Below are 17,210 nucleotides of genomic sequence, written 5' to 3'. Positions count from 1 at the left end.
CAGGCTGCGGCCCGTGCTTCATGTGGCCCCCAGCGCGTGAACGGGGCGTCATCGGTCCCCCGTGTGGATCCGGGGAGGTGGTCACACATCGTGCAGCGGCCTGAGGGCTTTGCGCCACGGTGACGGGCTGCCACCGCTTAGCGGCCGGGCCACCGGGGACAAGCTGCACGTGCGGCGCTTCAGTTGTCTCCTCTGTAAAACAGGCATAACTGCCCTGCAAAGGCTCCCAAAGCCTGAGGCGGCGCACAGCACTGGACCCCAACTGGCCACACCTACGCGTTTGGCAGCCTGGCAGACGTACACGGCCGGAACAGCTGGCCGGGAGGCTGGCCTTCGGCCACTGACGCGCTCTAAAGCTCCCCGGTCCCAGGCTCCATCCTGCAGGACTTGCTGAAGGCACGCCAGGGCACAGTACTGACGATGTGCGCCCAACGCCGGCTTAACACACGCTCCCAGACAGCAAGGCCGGAAACGCACTTGCTCCAACGCAAGCAGCCGTGCCAGAAGAGCTGACTCCGGCGCACGGAGGCGCACGGAGGCGCACGGCACGCAGGACGCACGGCACGCAGGACGCACGCACACGGGGGCCGCACGGCGCACGGGACACACGGCACGCAGGACGCACGCACACGGGCAAGCACGGCACAAGGTTCACGGCACGCAGGACGCACGCGCACAGAGGGGGGGTGCACGGCACGCAGGCCGCACACGCACGGGACCGCACAGTACGCAGATGAACGATACGCGGGTTCATAGCACACAGGACGCACACACACACACGGGCCGCACGGCACGCAGGTGCACGGTACTCGGGGGAACGGTACGCGGGTGCACGGCACGGAGGATGCACGCGCACGGACAGGGTGGGCTGATCACCTGAGCTGCTTCCACTTAATCTTTTCACTTACATGTTTACTTAATGTTCCTCTTTTTCTTCCTAGTTTTATTTTCTACTGTTAACACCCGCATTCTCATGTGCTTTGTTTGTATTTCCTATTCTGTTTTCATTTCGCTGTCGTCCAGAACACTGCATCAGTGTCCACTGTGGCAGAGCACAGACCGGTCCCCGCGTGGTGACCAGCTGCGCAGCAGAGCAAGCTGCATCTGGGCACGCCTGCCAAGCTCTGGAGCCCTGCTGGGTGAACTAGTGTCGCGGCCGCGTGCACGGGGGCAGGGGTCCTAGGCCCACCGCCGGTGCCACGGGCTCCCCACGCAACTGCACTTTGCTTATGTCTGAGACGAGCAGCAGGCGACCTAGTGAAAGGAACAAACAAGAACGTTAGAAAAGCTTCCAACTGCATGGAGATCCTGCAGCCTGTGTGCCTGCAGCCTGGCCCGCACACCCCAGTGGTCAATGCCGCTGCGGATGGGGGGAGCTCCTCACGGACAGCCTCCATCACTCTCACTGCCACCCCGGGGGAGGCCTCCCCACGAGGACAGGTCGCATCTGACTGCACAGTGATCTGCCAGGCTGTTGTGGGAAAGGGAGACAGGCAGAATCACCCTCCGAAAGCCACACACTTGCGGGGGCCAGAGCGTCACGTCCTGGGCGCACACGGGCTTCATGGGAGCTCATGGGAGCCCATCGGAGCCCCCAGAGCCGACCGGAAAGGTCAATCACCACCCACCTCACTGGATGCCTATGTGGTGACCAATCATCATCATCATACGTGGGACCCCAGACAGAGGGAACATGTCCCAGGTGGAGGGAACTAAGTCCCAGACGGAACAGCATCCCAGACAGAGGGAACAGCATCCTAAGGGGAGGGAACAGAGTCCTAGACAGAGGGAGCAGGGCAAAGGGGAATCAGCCCAGCCGTCTGGAGAAATGTACCCGGAGACAGGAGGTAGCGTGTCGGGGCTGGAGCCAGGATGGGTCTCCCAGCCGTGGGCATCCAGGGCACCGTGCAGGTGAGTGATCTGTCCTAAGTCTGACTTCCACATTCACCTGCTTTACTAGGTGCCTCACTCTCCTCCTCTCTCATCGGGTGTCATGAGAGCCCACCTCAGACAGGTATGGAGGATGTGAGAATGCAGCCCTCCCAGCCTCCCAGCTGGGGCCAGCAGCTGCACCAGTGTCACTATTCTGAGTGCAAGGACATCCCCATCCCTGGGCTCTCCAGGGGCTCAGGGCAGCAAAGCCCCACATGCCTTTGTGGCCTCCGTTAGCCCCCCATCTGAGCTCTAGCCTCACAGACCAACCAAGAGTCAGGACTCTGCACGTCAGAGCACACAGTCCTATCCAGTTTTGGGGGCCCCGGAGCTTTCGGAGGTGCTGGCCTTTGTGGGGAGACAGACGTCAAACCCAAGGAGCGGAACCAGGGCCTCTGACCTCCTGCAAACACGCAGCTGGAGTCAAACCACTTCCTCCCTGCGTACCCGGCCCCGCCCAGCCCCAGCGAACTGTCAGGCTCCAAAGGTTTGAGTGGGGCCCAGCTGGGCAGCTTGCAGGTCAAGGCCCAGGGCTCCCTGTTTCCTCTCCAAGTACTTGGCCAGTTGCCTGCAAGCCCCAAGGGTCCCAGGAGCCAGGTGCTCTGGGTACAGCTGTGCCCCTGAACACACCCCTGCTCTGCACAAACACGGCGCGGTCTGGCTCCACCCCGCTGCCACCCAGGACGTCCCCCCGCCCACTGGAGTTGGGGGTGTGGGCATCCCAGTGTTTCCTCCACACCAGTAGCACCACCATGGCCAAGCCCCATCAGTGTCTAAACTGTCAGATTGCAGAAGAACCTTCCAGAGCCACACATTTTGTGGGAAGGCCTAGCCCTCTAGGGACTGTGTGGACCACTCACCCTCCCTTCCTCAGCCCAGGTAAAGGAAGACCCACATTGCCCAGGGCCTCGGTGACAGGTGCACAGGCTGGACCCACGTGGGTGTCACCCTGAACCAGGTCAGCCTCAGACCCCCGCCCCTCCCGGGCTCAGTTCATCTTAGCTAGAGTCCGGGGTGCCCCAGACCACACCCAGTCCTGTCCCAGCCGATGGCACACTTACTGCTGGCTGTGCCCACAACACGCTGGCTCTTCACAGAGATCACCGACCAAGCCAGGGGGCACTCCAGGAGCCAAAGGAGCACAGACACGCCACGCGTCCACCACCACACGGCTTCCGGCCTTGAAGCTACCAACGCCAAGCTGCCCCTGCTCTCCACATTCCCCAAAACTGCCCCTTGCGGGACCAGCACAGGCCCTGGGGGCCGGCGAAGACCCCGGAGCTAGCGCCACTCACCTGCCGGCCACGGCAGCGCGCGCCTCGGCCCGGGGCGGACTTCAGGCAGCGGCGAAACACAACTTCCTTCTGCTGGTTTTGCAATACGGTCACCAAAGACGGTGCCTTCGCATTTCCGCATCGTCACACGCCCAAGTTCACTGGTTCCCCAGCTGCCTCCTCTGTGAAAACACAGCCCAAGCCGGCTGGAGAGCCGGCGGGGCCCCCGTGAGGCTGCGCGCCACGGCCCGCGGTGGTCGCACGGCGCCTGAGCCGTCCCGGGAGGACGCGTGGAGGCGCCGCCTTCCTGCCTCCACCGCGCCCCGTGGGCTTCTCTGCTCAGACCGGGCGGACGCGACACTGGGATCCTCAGGGGCTCCAGCAGGCCTGAGCAGTGGGGTCCCCCAGCTGAGAGGAGGCCCGTGCACTCAGGGGAGCACCCTTGTCACGGGGCAGCTCCGCGACCCCAGGGCAAAGTAAACGCACGAAGACGTGGAGCCCTACGAAGCCTAGAGCGCGAGCTCTGCGTCCGCGCCCGCGGTGGCTTCTCCGTCCCGCCCTGCATGCTTCTTGAGAAACAAAGGGCGTTCTTTGAGCCTTGGTGTCCCTGTTGCGGGCAGGGGTCACCGCAGAGCCCCCCAGGGGCAGCGCCTCGCGCACAGGGAACACGCCAGTGTGAGGAACTCAGCACAGGGGCGCTAACGAGGCCGTTTCTCCAGCTCAGGCGGACCGGCCTCGCGCAAGCCCAGGGCGCACAGCGCGGCCGCCCCTCGCACTCCGCGCGGGTGTCCACACAGCGAAGTCGCTCCCGTGCTCAACGCGGGGGGGCAGTTGGTCAGGCTGCGACACTACCCACTTTACCTCCACATAGCCGTCCTTGTAACCCAGGGTTTGAGGAAGTCTGTCCAGTCACTGTGGTAGCCCCCTGCACGGACACAGGTGCGCCTCCCTCCAGGGACGCGGAGACCCAGGTGAGCACGCATAGCGCAGACCGTCCGGCCCCCAGCCGCCGCGGAGGCCTCAGAGCTGCCCCACCAGCAGGTGACAGGACGGTGGCCGCCGTCTCAGAGGCACCTGGGCTCGCACCTCGGCTCTCGGGCTGAGACCCCTCAGAGCCCCGGTCCTCTGCCATAAAACGGGAAGGGTACGGGATGAGCAGAGCTTTTGTGAGGAACGAGGGCCTGGCCTGCGGCGGGGGGCCCCTCCAGGTGCCAAGAGCAGCACCTGCCATCTTCCCCTAGCACGGCCCTTGCCCACCGACATCCCTGAGCCAGGAGCCTGGCAGTGAGACCCCATGGGGGCAGAGCCCCCTTGCACAGAAACGGTCTGCGGAGGCAGGGCTGGGAGGGGCAGCTGCTCGGCTATCACCACCCAAAAGGGGATGGACAAAAAGTAGAGTGGGATGCAGCCTGGATGGAACGCATCCAGAGGGGGGCAGCTCTGCCTGGGCGGTGGCACCGTCCACCAAGGAACGCACTTGCCAACGAGTGTTCTCATAGTATAGAATATTAAGCAGCAGGACATGGCCTCTCGTGGCTGTGTTTCATCCACGCCTCTTTGAGCACAAGAGCGTGGAACAGTGGTATGGCTCCCACTTTCTCCTGGGGAGTGGAGGGACCACGTGTGCTGGCTCCCAGCCTCCCCGGCAGCAGGCAGGGCCACAGGACCCAGCCCTGGACCACGGGAGCCACGTACCCCCTCCAGCCCTGGCCCTTCATTAAACACACTGAGAATTAATGTGTTTTTTTGTAAAGAAAACATATCAAGATAACCATATTCTCTCTCCTGCCTTTTAAGAGAATTCTGGACATAAACAACATTAAAATTCAATGTTTCCTGAACATGGCGTGGCGCCCCGGTTGGGTGCTGACGGTCTGTAGTCTGTGGTTATTCTGCCAGGCTAACTTCTGGACAAATGGAGCCTGTTATGGAGGCGCAGCCGCATCAGGGCTGCAGGGGAACCCTCCGTACTGTCTTCACAACTTGTCTGCACATCTGGAATTATTCCAAAATCAAAGGCTTTTAGGTTCAACATTAAATGTTTCCATGGATGGAGCAATCCTGTTGTGGGACCACGAGCCACATTGCTTCTCTCAGAATCTTTCAGCATTTCACATCCTGAAAAGCTCCCTGGCTGCACGGTGACCACTGAGGTGGCACGAGGGACAGAAGATGGTCACGACAGTCCCCAGACACAGAACAGTCTGTCTGATGTTTACATGTGTGGAGCTGCCTCGACTCAACCCACACTTGGTTTTGTTGCAAAATGGCTCGGTTTTGTGTTTTTAAGATTCAGATGGCTGGCCCCCGTTGGGTGAGTCACCTCTGTCATTGAGTCTGGGTGAGGGGTGAGGGATGAGTGGGCCGTGGAATGATCCAGAAACTGATAGCTCGGGGCGAGGTTCAGGGACAGCTAGCTCACGGAACAGGAAATCTAACTGGCAGGCACACACGTGTTGAGACAGCTACAGCCCACACCCGAGTATCCTCTCTTCCCATCGGGTTAGCAAAGACCCCTCCACATGATGGGGGGGGCAGAAGGGGACCTTAGCCCTTTGACTCAGCACTAGCCACTCCAGGGATGGGTGCTGGGCATACCTGCACAGGTGCAGAGCAGCAAGGTGCCAGGCGGTTCCGACGCCAGGGCAGGTAGGAGCAAGACTGGGAACAACCAAGGCCCACCTTGAGGGCGCCAGCGGGTCCACCGCGTGGTCCCTGCTCAGTGCAGAGAAACACCCGCCTGACGGGTGGGGTGGCGAGACCACCTCACGGGCAGACACAGTGGGATGAGGTACCCGGCCACCAGATGTTCTAGTTGTGAACTCTGCAAACTCTTAAAAATGGTTCTGGGAAAACATGCTACCTCTCTAACGTGGGGGAAGCACAAACAGGGCAAATTAATGACTCTTGATAAATGAATTCATGCATCTTTTCCACAAGTTTGAGAAATTTAAAAACTGCAAAACGGCTATCTTATGGATGCACCCAGGGAGAGGGAGAGTTCTCTTGGATCTTTCTGGGTTTTTTTAACCATGTTACCATGTCGTCTATTTTTCAAATTTAGTAATTTTTATATGACCATGATAACAAACACAAATTTTAAAATTTCACTTTCTTCTCATGGCTTGTCCCCATGCCAAAGGTAGCACAGAGTCAAGACACAGGCTGGTGCTCCACAGAGGAGCGGAGGGGGCACGGGGGAGAGTCAGCACGGCAGGGGCACGAGGAGCAGAGGAGCACAGGGTGGGAGCACTGCCACCCCAGAGAAGAAGGGAGGCCTGAAAAGGAGTCAGCAGTGGTTGAGGGGCACCCCTCTCCCCGCACCTTGAGGAAGGCAATCTGGAGCCTGGACAGAAGCAGAGTGGACACTAGCAGCTCACAGTCCTGCCCCTGCTGCGCCCCTGCACGCGTCCGTCCTTCGTCCCGCAGGACAGCTGTATTTGTATTGGGGAAAACTGGACGTGTGAGTGTCTGACAATGGAGAACAGAAGATCAGCACGGGTAGGGAGTTTCTGTGATAAGTAAAATGATTTAATTTATTTAAGATAATTACTGTAGTAATAAAATTACATTAAACTAGGACAAGGCAGGTGGTGTCACACGGGGATAGAGAGATTCATCAGGGGGACAGAATGGGGAGTCCAGGTGCGCAATCATATGCATGTGGCGGGTCGGGTTTTGGAGAAGGCGCTGGGAAAGGAAAGTCCCTCGCGAGTGTGCTGCAGCAAGTGGACCCGACACAGACAGGGGAGCCTTAACCGTCACTCACACCACACACACAAACAGAGCTGGAACGAAGCACAGTCTTAACTGTGAGCAGGACTACAGAGCTTCCAAAAACGCATAGGTGGAACACCCACGCCCTCGAAGCAGGCAGATGTCTCAGGCATAAAAGCCACAGAAAGACACCGGATAGACCAGACTTCATCAGCTTGAGAAACGTCTGCTCATCCAGAGGCCCCACAAAGATGAAAGGGAGAGCCGCGGACGGCAAGGAAATGTTTGTGATACATCTCTCTGACAAAGGACTTGTGCACAGAATATATAAAAATCAATAAAGAAAAAGACAAATAATCCAATAAAAATAAATTGAGGAATAGACTAGACCAGGCACTTGACTTTAAAAAGTTATCTGAATGGACAGTGAGCGCCCAGGGAAGCGCTCCACGGCACCTGCATGAGGGAAATGTAACCTACAGCCTCAGTGAGACATCCCCACGCCCATCACGTGGGAGCAAGGATGAGTGGCAAGCAGAAGTCTGTGACACAGTCCCGACAGAAGCATAACATTGTACAACTGCTTTGGAAAACCGCTTGGCATTTTCCCAAGAAGTTAAGCATATACCTGCCTACAACCCAGCAATTCCACACCTGGGGGTCTCCCCAAAAGAAGACAAAACATCTGTCCACACAAAGACCTGGTCACCACGTCTGTGGCAACCCGATTCATCATAACTCAAAACTGGAAATGAGCCAGATGTCCTCCAACTGGAGAATGAATCAGCAAAGCGTGCAGCCATGTTCATGATATGGAATGCTATTCAGCTACCCATACACCATGCATTCTGTCCCAGTCCTCGAGGCTGCAAGTCTGAGATCCAGGAGTGGGCCAGACAGGTTTCCCCTGAGGCCGCTCTCCTGGCCTCCGGGCCACCTTCTCCCCGTGTCCTCACGTGGGTGTCCCTCTGTGCACATCTGTCCTCGTCTCCTCTTCTTATAAGGACACCTATGACCTCATTTTAACTACTTACCTCTTTAAGGATCCAGTCTCAAAACGAGGTCATGTTCTGAGGCACCAAGGTTTAGGATTTCAGCATATGAATTTTGGGGGACACAATTCATCCCATAACATCACTTAAGGATGGGAACAGGCAAGGACATCACTGTTCTTGCTCGTCAGAGTGGCAGACGTTCCAGACATGTGGTTAGGCAAGGCGAGGAATGAAAACGCACGCAGAGCAAATGGAAGGAATAAAAGTGTCCATATTTGCAGATGACATGATTGTCTACAAAGAAAATCCTGAGAATCTGCAAAAACACTGCTAGAGCTAACAAGTGAGTTTGGCAGGTCACAGACACAAGATCAATTCACAAAAATCTCTTGAATGTTTAAACAGGAAGACACCAAAATCTAAGAAACATGACGCCATTCATACTAAAAAACCCTCAAATGTAAATTCAACAAAACATTTACTAAGCTTACAGGCTGAAAATTTTCTACAACATGCTGATGAAAGAAATAGAAGTCTAAAAAAGGAGGCATATTACGTTCATGGAACATGACATAGAAAGATGTCATTTCTCTCACAAATGATCTATAAGTTTAATTCAGTTTCTGTCGAAGTCCCAGCAAGGCGTTTTGTATATCTCAGAGGGGCTCATTTTGGAATCTGCACGGAGAGCATAGGCCCTAGAGCAGCCAGGTAGCTGTGACCAGGAGGGACCATGCCTGTGTCACCATAGCCAAGGGGACGGGGTGGTGCTGGGCGGACAGACACAGGGATCAACGGGACACATTGGGGGCCCAGCAGGAGCCCCACCAAGGATGGGGGTGGTTGCCAAAGGTGCAAAGGGAGGAAAAACAGCCTTTCCACAAATGGTGTTGGGGCAATGGGACATCCACAGGCAAACAAGGGGCCCGACCTAAACCGCATGCCTGATATGGATACCAGCTCAAAATGGATCGTAGATTTAAACATAAGATGTAAGCTAGGAAACTTCAAGAAAAGATAGGAAACAACTTTTGGGATCTGGGGCCAGGTGGAATTTTTAGATTGCACACGAACAGCATGATCTGTCAGAGGACAGTCAACAGATGTGAACTCATCCCAAGGTGAGGAGATTCCCCTCACACCTGCCCAGTCGGCAGACATAAAGGAGGGCGATGCCGCCAGTGTTGTCCAGGATGCCCTGAACCTGGGCCACTCAGATTCGGCACGCAAATGGGACAGCCACTGTGGGAACAGCTGGGCAGGGTCTTTTAGGACACGTTCGACCACCCCAGGACATAGCAGGGGACCCGGCATCCGTCCCACAGAAGTGCAGCCTGCGTTCACACAGAGACCGGCACATGCGCCATCGGGCTGGCCTCCAAGGGGTGTAGGATGGAACGTGGCATGGCCACACCCCGGACACGCTCAGCACTCGAGGTGAATGGATCGGACACAACAGTCTGGGTGAGTCTTCTGAGATTAATGCCGACTGAAAAAGCCAATTTGAAAAAGTTTCGATTTCCACTTGCTGAGCATTCTTGAAATGACAGGAGTCTACTCCTGGGGGGCAGGCTGGCGGGTGTCGGGGGCATGGGAGGGGTCCTGGGGCGGCCGTGTGGTGCAGACCTCCCCGCTGTGCCAGGCTCTCTACAGTTGTGCACCATGTCACCGTGGGGGAGGCTGGGCCAAGGGTAGGCGGGATCTCCGCAGTATTCCCCACAGCTGCATGTGAACCTACCATTACTTACTGCAAAATAAAAAGCTTAATTTTTATAAAAGGGCTGATGAAGTCCCTTGACTCTTAAGAGAAGCCATGAGCTATCCAGGGAAACACAGCGGTTCCTGGAATCCTCGGCATAACCAGAAGTGGGGGTGGCCGAGACCCCAGGACCCGTAGGNGGGGGGGGGGGGGGGGGGGAGGGGCGCCGCAGGGCAGCTGGGGGCGCAGGGGCGGGAGGCCAGTGGAAGCCCTGGCCGTGAGAGTCCCATTACTGACGAGGACACCAGGGCTCAGAGACGCCTGGAGCTCAGTCGGTCAGCAGCCCTGCTGAACAGCCGCCGCACAGGCTCTGAGAGCAGCGGCTCCGGAAGGAGGCGTGTGAGGACCCCAGGGCTGCCCGCTCCTCCCCCCTGCACACAGCCCGTCCACGGCTCACACGGCTGCGGGCGCGGGGGGCGCCCGTCAGGCCACGACGGGACAGTGTCCAGCACTGACATCTTCTCCACAAGCCGGGCGAGAGCCACGGGAAGCGAACGAGCCGGGCGGGAGGCGGGGTGGGACCCACAGGCTTCGGATGGGGCCCCTGGGCACCCACCGCCAGACACGACCCGGAGAGCGGCAGGGGCTCCGTCCGGACGCACACACGGACCGCCGACCTTGCGGCTCTGGGTGCTGAGCTCCTCGGGGTTTTCACTTTCCTCTCCACGCTTCTCAGTAACATACACATTTTTACAAAGAACGTTTACTATATTTGCAATTGGGAGAAAAGTCGACCTATTTAAAGATAAGATGATAACATCTCCTCCATTGCTCATTTGGGATTCCAACCCTCCAGCAATTGCCTCAGAGCCAGCTGTCTCCATGTCTGTTTATATATGGAAAATTTAATTTCTACTTAGCTGTCCTAAATTTCTCTGAGGAAAAATGTGGTTAAGAAACCCAAAAGAAAGGGACACGGAGTGTAATTTGGTTTCTGAAAACACACTTTTACAGAAAGTTCTCTAGGTTCCTTTAAACTGAAACTGCATTCTGTTCAAAGACAGAAAATGTTCCCTATGTTGGGTGCTGCCTAAAATGTCGCCGTGGGTCAGGCAGCTCTGAGGACGGCCGGGTGACCCGGGTGACCGCAGGCAACCCTCCACGCCACACCTGGCATCAGGCGCCAGCACGAGAGCAGTGAGGGTCTGACTGGGGAGCACTCAGTTTAGCTCCTCACTTAAAGAAAACAGAAGCAGGATTGCTCTAACAATCCTGGACCGTTCAGTCACCGCTGCCAAAAGCTGCCTTCAGAGCAGCCGTGGACGAGCCCTGGCGGCCTCTGACCGTTAGACGGGGTGGTGTCTGCAGGCTTTGCACACAGAGCAGGACAGTTAGGGGGCCCCCGGGGACAGGACATAGGCGCCAAGTGGAAGTGACCCCTGACCTGGAACTGTTCTGACGCCAGCCACTGAGGGGTGCTGTGTCTGCAGCCTTTTTCACCCTGTAAGAAAAAGTCGCTGCCTGTACACAAGCCTGCCTGGTCTCCTGACCCCACAGACACCGCACTGTCTACAAANTCTGACGCCAGCCACTGAGGGGTGCTGTGTCTGCAGCCTTTTTCACCCTGTAAGAAAAAGTCGCTGCCTGTATACAAGCCTGCCTGGTCTCCTGACCCCACAGACACCGCACTGTCTACAAGCTGAAGGTTTACGGCAATCCTGCCTGGAACAAGTCTGTGTTCACGGCATGTCTCTGTGTCACATTCTGGGGACTCTCACAATATTCCAAATTTGTGTGTTATTATTGTATTTGTGACGGCGATCTGTGATCGGTGATCTTCAATGTCACCACTGTAATTTGGGGGTACCACGAGCAGTGCCCATATAAGACAGAGAACTTAACTGATCAATGTCGTGTGTGTTCTGGCTGCTCCACTGACGGGCCCTCCCCCATCTCTCTCCTCCTCCTCGGGCCTCCCTATTCCCTGACACACGACCGTGTTGACATTAGCACAGTTGATAACCCTACCATGGCCTCTAAGTGTTCAATGAAAGGAAGAGTCACACATCTCTCACTTCCCATCAAAACTAGAAATGAGTAAGCTTCGTGAGGAACACCTGTCGAAACCCAAGACAGGCCGAAAGCTCGGCCTCTGCTGCCAGTTAGCCCAGTTATGAACGCAAAGGAAACGATCTTGTAGGACACCGCNGCAAAGGAAACGATCTTGAAGGACACCGCAAGCGCTACTCCAGCAAACACTCGAATGATGAGAACGTAAAACAGCCTCCCTGCTGACACGGAGAGAGTCTGACTGGTCTGGACGGACGCTCCAACCAGCCACAGCATTCCCTTCGGCCCAAGCCTCACCCGGAGCAAGGCCCTGACTCTTCCGTTCTGTGCAGGATGAGGGGGCGAGGAAGCCGCAGAAGAGAAGCTGGGAGCCGGCAGAGGTCGGCGGGGCTGAGGAAGGAAGGTGTCTCCGTAACGTACGAGTGCAAGGTGAAGCAGCGAGTGCCGACGGAGAAGCTGTAGCGAGTGACCCCGAAGACCTAGCGAGGAGAATTCACGAAGGTGCTCGCGCCAAACAACAGATTTTCAACAGAGATGAAACAGTCTTCAATCGGAAGATGCCATCTAGGACTTTCACGGCTAGAGAGAAGTCAATGCCTGGCTTCAAAGGTTCAAAGGACAGGCTGACTTTCTCAAGAGAGGCTAATGCCGCTGGTGACTTGAGGTGGAAGCCAGCACTCTTGCCCACTCTGAAAATAAGCCCTCAGCAGCCATGCTCACTCTCCCCGCCTACGCTCCTTAAATGCAACAACAGAGCCTGGCGGACAGCACATCTATTTACGACACGGTTGACGGGGTATTTTAAGCGCACTCTTGGGACTTACTGCTCAGGAAAAAAGATTCCTTGCAAAATAGTCCTGCTACATGCCACCTGGTCACCCAAGAGTTCTGATGGAGACANGGGGTATTTTAAGCGCACTCTTGGGACTTACTGCTCAGGAAAAAAGATTCCTTGCAAAATAGTCCTGCTACAAGCCACCTGGTCACCCAAGAGTTCTGATGGAGACGGACAAGACGAAAGTTGCTTTCATGCAGCTAACACAACATCTATCCCACAGCCTGCGGATCAAGGGGTGATTCTGACTTCCAAGTCTCATTCTTTAAGAAATACCGTTAGCAAGACTACAGCTGCCGTAGATAGTGATTCCTGATGGATCTGGCCAGAGTCAAACGAAAACATCCCGGAAGGGATTCACCATCCTAGATGCTATTACTACTGCACGGGAAGAGGTCAAACTATCCACATGAACAGGAATTTGGAAGAAGTGGATTCCAGCCCTCATGGAAGTCAGTGCAGAAACAGCAAGAGAGCTAGAAGTGTGGCCTGAGGATGGGACCGAACTTCTAGAATCTCATGATAAAACGTGAACAGATGAGGAGTTCCTTCTTACAGATGAGCAAAGAAAGTGGATTCTTGAGATGGAATCTACTGTTGACGATGCCGTGAAGACTGTTGAAATGACAACGGGTTTGAGAGGATGGACTCCAGTTTTGAAGGAAGGTCTACCGTGGGCAAAATGCTACCAAACAGCATCACATTCTACGGAGAAATCGTTCACGAAAGGAACAGTCGGTCCATGTTGGCAAACTTCGGGGTTGTCTTATTTTCAGAAATGGCCAGAGTCACGCAGCCTTCAGCCCCAGCACCCCGATGGGTCAGCAGATCAACATCAGACAAGACCCTCCACCAGCAAAAAGATCGTGGCTCCCTGACAGCTCAGATGATGGCTAGCATTTTTCAACCACAGAGTGTTTTTATTTAAGGTATGAACATTATTTCTTTTCTTTTTTGAACGTTTCTTTAGACACACCTACTGCACACCTCATAGGTCCATACACTGTAAACATAACTTTTATGTGTCCCGGGAAACCAAAAAGCTCATTTGACTTGCTTTATTGCAGTATTTGCTTTATCGCAGTGGTCTAGAAGCAAACCCTGAATTTCTCCGAGGTCTGCCTGCAGAGATAGAAGTAAGGCAATACGGGGTGGCTGCCCCACCACACAGGCCCAGGGGCCCACCACCATCAGAGCCACAGTCACGTGGCCCCACCTTCTCCCATTAGGATCCTTAGTGTCAGCTCCCGATTAACCAGAGGTGATTCGATCTCACAGCCCTGCTTCTTTCAGGGCTAAGAAGGGTGGGAATCTGCTCACAGCAGCTCCAGCACAGTGAGAAAGAAGGGAGGCAGGGAGGAGGGAGGAGGGGAAGGGGAGGGGCTTCCTGGAAATTAATTACTGGGAAACAAAAGGCCATCCTCGTTTATCCAGTCAAGCTTATGTCAGCAGCCACCTTATTCTAAAAGCCCCAGCTGGAGCTCTAGAAAGCCCATGGGGATTCCCTCCAATGCAGAGGCCTCCTTGTGGCTCACCTCCCAGCCACGCAGGGGCCACTGGCCACCCGTATGCTGGCCCCTCTCCCTTGTTCCCGCAGGGGACCCAAGGGACAGAGGGGCAGCCAGAGGATGGACCCTCAGGGTCTGAGCAGCCCCAGGAGAGCTGGAGCCGGGCAGGGCCTGGGGTGTGCAACTCTGGGCTGACAGCCACAGCTGCCACCTGCATCGGGCACGCCCTTCCCGTATCCCAGAGTGGGGCAGGGCAGCTCTGTCCTTGAGCTGTCCCCAGGGCACTTAGGGGCTCCCGACTACAGAACCCCCCCCCCAGTGCTCCTCAGTTCTGCTCACAGGCTCCCACAGCTCACAAGGGCTGATCTGGAGCTGGGGAGGGGGCTCCTCCAGCACACAACTGGGAAGAGTTGGCCCAAGTCCAGAACTCCTGCAGACCTCAGTCCTGGACTCCAACCCTGGGGCTTCACCAGTCTCGCACAAGTTCTACCCCGCAAATACAAAGCTCTCCCCTCGTATGCACCTGCTTCTCTTTATCCTGCATACTTTAGCTGAACCAAGTCCGTTCTAGAACAAGATGGCAAAGAGGGAGGGAGGTACATGAAAAGGAAGTCAGTGGGTCAGCAGGTGGTTAGCGGTGCTCAGTGCCTGCTGGCCAGTTCCCTGAGTGCTACTGGGGATTCGGCCTCTGGCTGTACATGCAGGAGCCTCAGGGGAGCAGGCAGGAGGACGGTGCCACCTCCCTGGGCTGCAGTGCTGGCTCTGGGACCAGAAAGCAGAGCCCGGGGGGATGAGATGCCCTCAGTCCCTCCGGGGCAGATCGCTGCCAACACGGGCATCCGACCTCTCACTGGGCACACTGGGTCCTGTGCACGCTCACGTACGTGCACACGCACACACACAGACACAGACGGCAGCGGGGCCCGAGTGGGCTGCCCCAACCCCATCTGTTCAAGGATCCCGCACACACAGCCTGAAGGCCCCTGGGGGCCCCTCACCACAGGTCCTGGGGAAGGTGGGCCCCCAAACTGGCCCGAAGCTGTGGGGCTGAGGCAGAACTGGTGTTCACAAGCTGGGAAAGGTGTCCCTGATGCCTGGGCAGCCTCTGCAGTCGGATGGGCCATGCACATCACAGAGTACACCCTTTGGCTCCTTTCACCCTTGGCAAGCCATGCTGGACAGCTAGGGACACTGAAGCATGGGCCTATGGTCACTTGTCCTGCCTGGAGTCCCCACACATGTGTGAGCTGGTCTATTCCCTGTGCCTGGAGCAGGGCCAGGCCCCCAGGGGGCAGGCCGAGGTCACGGAGCAAGACCACCAAGAAGGAGCCCTCTTAACGACCACCGTGGTGTGGATGAGAAAACAGGCCCCAGCCTGGCTCTGCAGAGGGAGTCTCTATGCCCAGCCCAGAGGAGGCCCTGCACCCAAAGCCAGCAGCTCCAGCTGCCCCACCAGCCCCACAGCCAGGCCTCGAGCCCCCATTCGAGACGTTTAATTTTCTGTACAACCTCTGAAGCTTGGTGTGCGTCTTATAATAGTTTAGGATGGACTCGGAGTGGGTGTACACACACTGGGTCTGTTCACTCCACGCCGACCTGGGAAGTCACCCTAGACATCCAGTGTCCTGCTCCACATCGCCAAGCGGCCAGGGCCAGCCTGGAGGCCCCAAGGACCCGGGAATGCACACTGTTCGGCCTCTTTAAAGAAAAGGCGCCCTTGCCCACATTAGGCTGGTTTTCCTAATGAAAGAAAAGTGAGTAAGAAAGAGAAAGAGGAAAACGCTGGGAACTTAACGCACATCAGTAAGGTGACACCCTGCATGGTCCCAAGTGTGTGACATTCTGGAGAAAGCGTGGGGTCAGCGGCTGCCAAGACATGGGGGCTCCGAGGGCAGTAAATATGGACGCGAGTCATGACGCATCTGTCCCCGGCCCAGCGCATGCCTACCGGAGTGACCCCGATAGAGTTGGGCTCTGGGTGACGATGCAGGTCAGTGCGGGCTCATCACCTCTAACAGGCGTCCCTCCGAAGACGGTGCTGCCAGCCGGGGAGGCGGCGGCGTGGGCGGGGCGCGCGGGAAATCTGTACTTCCCTCCATTTTCAGAGCTGTGAACCCAAAAACTGCTCTCCAGAATTGTTTTTAAAAAAAACAGCCCAGCACTTGAAACGGGGTCCCCATTTCCGTGGCAACCTCAGGCAGGGGCATTTCTAAAACACACACTCCACTCCCTTCCCACCTGTTTCAAAAGCCGTGGGAAGCGCGGTGTGCGCGGAGTGGAGAAGCCCAGAAACCGCGGGTCCCGGCACAGTGCCGACCCCGCGCACGTGTCCAGCCAACGTCCTGGACGATTCTGTGGGGGAGCGGACCCGGGCGCCCAGGGGCCGTGGGCACGCCGCCTGCGCCGAGGTCTGCATGCGGGATGCCTCCTCCTGAAACCACGCATCACGCAGAGGCGCGCTGTCCCGCCCCGCCACCCCGGGGCACGCGCAGCGCCCCAGGAACCCGGGAAGTGACCCGCCCAGCGCTGCGGCGCCACCTGAACCCAGGGGAAGTCTGGCTCCTTCGGACCCCAGCCTACTCACCGCCTTCCCTCGGGGAGGAGAAGCCAGAAGCACGCCAACAGGCAGAGCCTGGGGATCCCCTGAGCTGGAGGGGATCCCCTGAGCTGGAGGAGACCCCGCGGAGCTGGGCAGTCCAGGGTGAGGCCTCGGGCGCACGGCGGGGGCGGAACGGGCGGCCCTGCCTCCCGCTCGGCCCTCCCTCGGGCGGGGGTGCCTGCAGGCAGCCCCTTTCTTCTCTAGCCCGACAAAGCCCCAGGCTCCCCAGCCAGCGGGAGGGCGGGGAGCAGCCCGGGATGCCCGCCGTCACCATGGCAACAAGAGAGGGCTGGCGGGTGGGCGCCCTGGGACCGGAGCCTGGGGTCCCTATGGCCGTGGGCGGAGGAGGAGCCCAGGCAGGCTGGGAGAGGGGTACTGGTTGTTCCCGACCCTCTACCACCCTACCCCCTCTTACAGACTTTTTAGAAGGGCATTTGAGTATTCCATCACCCAGCGAGCCCCGTCTTTCGGAGGTGCGGGCACGCTGAGCACAACCTCGGGAGCCGTCGGGGCGGGGGGCGCACATCTGCTTCCAAAGGCCTTTGTCTAGAGGCTGTGCGTGTGATGTTGTGTGTGTGATG

At 57.2% G+C, this 17,210-nt stretch overlaps 1 protein-coding gene across 4 annotated transcripts in view; it reads right to left on the bottom strand.

Annotated features, from left to right (window-relative positions):
- FGD3 (FYVE, RhoGEF and PH domain containing 3) overlaps positions 1-16,735 on the bottom strand; it is a 48,446-nt gene extending 31,711 nt beyond the window's left edge. The window contains exons 1-2 of one of the 4 annotated variants that reach the window (XM_011234977.3): positions 3,228-3,372; positions 909-1,254 (exon numbers count right to left, since the gene is read on the bottom strand). In XM_011234977.3, the coding sequence (XP_011233279.1) occupies positions 909-910 (2 nt within the window). In that variant the 5' untranslated portion in view covers positions 911-1,254; positions 3,228-3,372. Of the gene's footprint in view, positions 1-908; positions 1,255-2,993; positions 3,195-3,227; positions 3,385-16,614 lie in introns of those variants that run through there. The other 3 variants (XM_019808115.2, XM_002927415.4, XM_019808114.2) reach the window with 3 other exon arrangements.
- Positions 16,736-17,210: the final 475 nt, after the last annotated feature.

This window comes from Ailuropoda melanoleuca, chromosome 17, assembly GCF_002007445.2.
Source record: "Ailuropoda melanoleuca isolate Jingjing chromosome 17, ASM200744v2, whole genome shotgun sequence".
Taxonomy (NCBI): domain Eukaryota; kingdom Metazoa; phylum Chordata; class Mammalia; order Carnivora; family Ursidae; genus Ailuropoda; species Ailuropoda melanoleuca.
The sequence above is the reverse complement of the archived record's forward strand: the minus strand, read 5'-3'. Positions and strand labels throughout refer to the sequence as shown.